General features: G+C 35.2%; 1 protein-coding gene across 1 annotated transcript in view; it reads left to right on the top strand.

The window, feature by feature from the left end:
* Positions 1-1,432, top strand: part of LOC106471982 (uncharacterized oxidoreductase YhdF-like) — a 15,760-nt gene extending 14,328 nt beyond the window's left edge. Inside the window, exon 10 of the mRNA XM_022400597.1 lies at positions 517-1,432. Within this exon, the coding sequence (XP_022256305.1) occupies positions 517-669 (153 nt within the window). The 3' untranslated portion in view covers positions 670-1,432. The remainder of the gene's footprint in view (positions 1-516) is intronic.
* Positions 1,433-6,315: the final 4,883 nt, after the last annotated feature.

Raw genomic sequence — 6,315 nt, 5'->3', positions numbered from 1 at the left:
GTAACCAGAAAAGATGCCCCCCCCCACAATAAAAAGTAATTGGACCCCTTACATTTATTCCCTTTGTCGGTAGGTAATTCTTAAGTTTGTCAGGCATTTCGAGTCCCCCGCGATTGTGGAGGCGTACTTACGACACTGAACGAGGTTGTGCTGTTTTAAAATTCATCTTTTAATGCTCAAGTGTTTCCTTTTTTCAATAACATATTCAGGAGGCAATATACAATGGTCAATACGCCATTTTGTTACTGATAAGTTTTAACGATTTCGTAAAGCGTATAATACTTACTTATCCAGTTCAACATATCAGAAAATAAATAAAGACATAAATAATTATAATACTTATATTTGTTACGTAGTGTAATAACAGTATTCTAATATTTACTGTAATCCAGTTCATTCATCAAATATGTAAATCAATGTCTATGTATTACATGTGATATAAATATTTTTTTATTTACTTTAACCATTAAGCCTAACTTAAGAATAACTAAATTTCTTTAAACGTTTATATCACAGGTGATGAAAAAAACAGCCCAAACACAGCCATTTGGTCGAGGAGGACAACCACAAGAGGTCGCCAGTGCAATCGCTTTTCTCGTTTCTGACGAGGCTTCGTTTATAACTGGAGAAACCTTGGGGATAAATGGCGCTAGAATCGTCTCTTGCTAAGATGTCTTATTTGTTTCTGCAGTAATGAATTTTTTGCAGAAAAGAAAACATTAGTTGCTGATTGTTCCGTTTGATATGTAGTTATTTGTTGTTTTTATTCATGACGTTAGCAGTTGCTGTTAAAATATACAAAACCTGAAATCCAGAAAGACATCCTTAAAATGATTCTTTACTTGGTTAAATAAACCTATAATTCGGTATTAACAAGTTAAACTTACTGTGGTGTTTTGTCCTGTCTCAACCTACATTTCGAATGTTCTAATAGTGTAACTGGAGTTAAACTCCCTACAGGGTTTTATCCTGTCCTGATGATGGACCTGGAGTTAAACTTCCTGTAAGGTTTTATCCTGTCTCAACCTACATATTTCCTGTCCTGATGGTGTAGCTGGAGTTAAACTCCCTACATGGTTTTATCCTGTCTCAACCTACATATTTCTTGTCCTGATGGTATAGCTGGAGTTAAACTCACTTCAGGTTTTATCCTGTTTCAACCTACATATTTCCTGTTCTGATGGTGGAGCTGGAATTAAACTCCCTGTAAGGTTTTATCATGTCTCAACCTACATATTTCCTGTCCTGATGGTGGAGCTGGAGTTAATCTCCCTGTAAGGTTTTATCCTGTCTCAACCTACATGTTTCCTCTGCTGATGTTGGAGCAGGAGTTAAACTCCTTCTACTGATTTCACGCGAAGCTACAGAAGGGCGTCCTTGAGTCAGCAGTGAAAGACTAGAGGGAAAGCATCTAGTCACCACAACCCACCGCCAACTCTAGGGCTACTCTTCTACCAGCAAATAGTGAGATTGGCCGTCACATTATATCGTCCCCACGGCTGAAAGGATTAGCATGTTTGGTGGGACGGGGATTCCCTGTTAGAGAAACTTTAACTTTCATACCATCGAGTACCTTCATTTAGACGAACGAAAACCCGTGTTGTGGGGGCTATAATGTTGCTATAGTTACATTAAATATATAGGTTATATTGTTCATTAAGAAGATTAATAAAAACAGCGGTAAGATGTTTTGATGTGTTGAATAACATAATATAAAACAAATACCTCCAAGTGAACACAATATGTTTGTATATTTCAAATGACGTGTCTGAAAGAGCTACACATAAAGTGTAAAAAGTTAATATTATACACACAAAATACAGAAATATTATTAGAAGTTAACTAACATTATAGGTTTATAATGTGCAGGTTTTTCAATACTCATATTAAAGACATTTTCGAGTTAGGAAAAACGAAGGTTATAAACGAGTAATATAAACACACATTCTTATTAGATTGCACGAACGTGGTTCTTGAGTATAACTAGTGACAAGTGTAATCTCAAGATCAGACTTGCTATGGACAGAATACTGAAAGAAGTATAAGATATTTGGGATATATCTTTTATAATTCACATAAATAATAGTATCTTGGTTTCAAGGAAGTGAAGGAATAAAAGGACCTAGTGAGGATATAAAACTCCATGGAGGAGCCACTTGAAATTTAAGGAAGTAAGAGTGTTGAAGAAGTAAAGATAAAGAAAAGATCAAGTAAATATCTTGTGTACACAATTGGTCATTAAAACGACCAGTTCTTTAACATCCCAGAAAGTTATCTACTGCAGAGAATCTGATGGTTATAATATTAACCTTTTTATTGGTATGTTATATCTACGTTCTTCCCGACAGAGTTAAATAAAGCTTTACCCCAGTTTAGTTTCTCAAACTTTCACTGTTACAGTTTCATTAGGACATGATGTAATTGATGTATGAAGTGGTTTCTCTATTAAGCCTACGTATCTAAAAGAAAACAAGTTTTACTTTATAAAGTACAGTCATGTGTAATTATTTGAATATGACAAAAACTCTTTAGTATGCATGATAAATACTCTACTTCTAATTGGTTTAAACTCAAAGTTCAACCTCGAACATCGGTGTCTGTTTAGATATATTAACTTATACAATATATTTCTTAAAGTCTAGACTCAATAAAGCAACAAAGTTGTTCAATAATATAAGACTACTTGGTCAGTGAGAACCCGGAAGTTTTTATATTTTTTAGGGTTAAGACACTTTTCTGAAAAGAATGGAATACTTTAAATAATTATCATTTTATACTTTTTTTAAAAACTTGACTTATTTTCATAGAAAGAACTACCAATAAGTTAACAGGTGAAACTTACAGAACTGTATTTACAAAAATAATTATTAGAGTAATCAGTCTTTACATTCATCATAAGATCATGAAATGTTTTGATATGTTAAAAATATGATAAATTAATTTGTGAATTGCTATATATATTTTGTTATAAGACAATTGTTGATACTTCTATTAAAAATTCTTGCTGATCTTTGTATTATCAAGGATACATGTTTCATACCATCTTATTAAATATAAATTACTTCAAAACTCTACATATTTTCTATGTTGACTTAATCCAATGTATCGTTCAAGTTACTCACTAAGTTCTTCTCACCCTAGTTACTTTCTAAATCGGGTCATTCAACTAGGGTTTCACTTGGGTGTTCCTGCTGAACATATTTCTGTAGGGAAACATATACTGTATAGAAATTGACAGTGAATATTTTACACTAGTAAGTCACGAAAAGTCACTTAGTAAGATAAGACTGGATTGGTGAGGGGTCGACGTGAAGCTACGTAGATCCTGGTTGTTGTTTGGCTTTCTTGGACTTGGAGGGATCAGGCTTAGGGACTGCGTCTTCCGTATGGAGATGTTGCAAGATGTAAACATTGTAAAACAGCCAAAATGATACGGTATAACAAAGTAATTTGTTAATAAATAAACTTAGTATTCCGAAAATTGTTCAATCTCGAAGTCCAAGTTCAAAGGAAGTACAGTTTAATCTACACTTTTAGCAACGTATGTTATTGGGTTATACTAGTTTCAGAGAATTCCACTCCTCATCAGTAAACCTGAACCCAAGTTAACCAAAGAGAGATTTTTAATTTTTTGACGACATTTCATTTCAGCCCGGAATGCTTGCGAGCCAAGTGTGTACTTCTACATCTCCTGGCCACTGGGAGGGCGTAACCCTCTTTACTCATCTCTCGTTGCTTATTTACACGTGAGACCAGGTACTGAGATGGTGAAGACGAGTTTAATGCACGCTATTAGAAAACGCAATCAGAGATAGATGTGTGGTTGAAGATCAGGCAACGGAGTTGCATTGTAGGTAGAGGTTCAGGAGATGATCCGTCGGAGCTTAGAGTTTGCAAGGGGTATTCACCGAATCGAATAGGATTTCGTCGAAGATAGGGTTATGATGATCGAAGCAGCGGTGAACATACTTCACTCGTAGTTCGCGTAGATGTGCGAGTATGGGGGGGGGGGTATAATTCCTTTGTTGGATTGGAACGACGTAAATGAAAGGCTATTCGTAAAGCGTGGCATTCCAAAACTTTCAGCCGATGACAGAGTGAAGATGGAGCAGAGATCCAGGTAACATGACCATACGTGAGGCAGGGTCGGACAAAAGCTTGGTCGGAATATAAAAGGAGCTGGGGATTCAAACCCCAGGATGAGCCACAGAGAAGGCGAAGTAAATGAAGCCTGGAATTAACCTTCGTGTGTAGGATGGCCAAGTGTGCTTTGCAGGTGAGATGGCGATCAAAGGTAACTCCAAGATATTTAACTGTATTGGATAGGGTAATAGGAATGTTGTCAAGTCGGACAACGAAGAGAAGTGGATTACGGCATGGACGAAACTTGTGGCGAGTCGGGCCAAAGAGAATAGCTTTGGTTTTGTGAGGGTGACGTGTAAGCTTCCAGTTTCTGCACCAGGAAAGAAAAGAGTTGACGGCTTTCTGCAGGACTTTGTTGAGGGTGACCATTGTAAAACAAAGGGCAAGGAGAGCCGTGTCACCGTTGTATTGAAAGATATGTATGGGTAGATGATCACTATCAACAGAACAATGTAAGGAAACGGACAGTAGGGAAGAAACTGGGGTAGAGGCAATAACGACGTCTGTAGAACTGTTGGAGACAGGACGGCTTGTCGAATAGTTATATATATTGGTATATCTTAATTCTTACCTGTGCTATTATATAGGGTAAATACAAATCCTATCCCTACCATCTTGCTTCATTGTTTTCGAAGGATTGATATCAGCCATCCCTACATTTACTTCTTTTTTTTTTGAAAAGTTTTTCTTTACTTGTTTGCTTGTTGTTGTTTTTCTTAACGCAATGTTTCAATAGACATAAGAAGGTTGTGTTTATAATCAAGTTATAAATATAATGAGACTGGTAATTCCTGTTTTACCTTTTATACTTTACTGTTTTACTTTTTTATAGGAACACTAATTTTCTATAAAAAAGCTAACTTTAAGGAGTAATTATAACATCTCTTACACCAGAATTCTGACATTAAAAAATTACTACTAATTATTGATAATACTTATTTGTTTTGGTTTTTAAGTTATCACGTAATAATAAAAGAAGCAGAAGAAAGAAGAAAAAGAAATTCAAACTTTTCGCTATGATATTCCCAGAACTTGTGACTCAGTCATTACATAGATATTGTTATAAAAGGAAACACTGTATAGTATTGTTAAGTTCTGATGAACTGTTGAAATTATTTGACTAATGACGGATCATCGTCACAAATACGTCTTCATTGTTAAAACAATGTCAGATCTTCTGGGAGGAAAACGGTGGTTGGATCACTATTTATAAAAGCCATTTGTCACAACTACAGGTGTTATGGTGTGAACATTATCAACATTTTTTACAAGCTGGCGAAGCATGATTATAATCAAGCAGGTGGCAGCACTGTCTATGTAGGGATGGCTCAGTTTCTTCATCTAAATGGTATTTTAAATATATCCAAATCTTCAGGAAGATATCATCAGTTTAACATTCATTTCAACCTCTTATTTGGCTTCAGGACATTTATTCTAGAACTGATGAAGTCTTAATTCATTGTAACATGAAGAAGTGAACCTTAAACAACTGTATGAACAAGGTTCATATCACTGAATGGGGATGACAGTGGAAACAAAAACTTCAGTATTTCTAACTATTTATCCTTATCATTTTTTCTTCCTTCTACATTACGAATTTGACCTAGTTATTAAAGTGGATTTTATGTAACGTAGAATGGATAAAATTGAGAATTACAACAACCAGAACGTTTCTTGTCTCTAATTAATTATACACATAAGTACCTGTTAAATCGACTTCTGAGATTATCCACATATATTTATTGTATTGTACTGTTTTTTTATAGTTTTTTCTTTCGTTTTTCTTCTTCCAAATACATTTCAATCGCCCGAAATTCCTTCATTTTTCAGCGGATTGGCTTGAAAATTGATAGTTATACCTTGGTCCAATACGCTCAGAGCCCTCTTTATTTTTTTTATTTATGCTATTTTTAAGGAGTTTATGGAGTCAAATATCAATCAACCCCAAAATGAACAGTTTGGGTTCCTGTGCGGTCATATTTACAGCAATCAAAATGAAAATTGGCACAAATATAAATTTTCATGCGCCCAACACATTGACACGAAAAAAAAGTTGGATTCGCCATTTTTGAGTTTTTTTGGGGGGGGGGGGTCAAAGCTCATGAAAAAGAATAGTTATGTGGTTTTTGGACAAGATACTCGGCAGTATTTTGACCCACTTTCATGGAATTT

This window comes from Limulus polyphemus, unplaced genomic scaffold, assembly GCF_000517525.1.
Source record: "Limulus polyphemus unplaced genomic scaffold, Limulus_polyphemus-2.1.2 Scaffold5003, whole genome shotgun sequence".
Lineage (NCBI taxonomy): Eukaryota > Metazoa > Arthropoda > Merostomata > Xiphosura > Limulidae > Limulus > Limulus polyphemus.
Note: the sequence above shows the minus strand (reverse complement) of the source record. Positions and strands in the feature narration are given on the sequence as shown.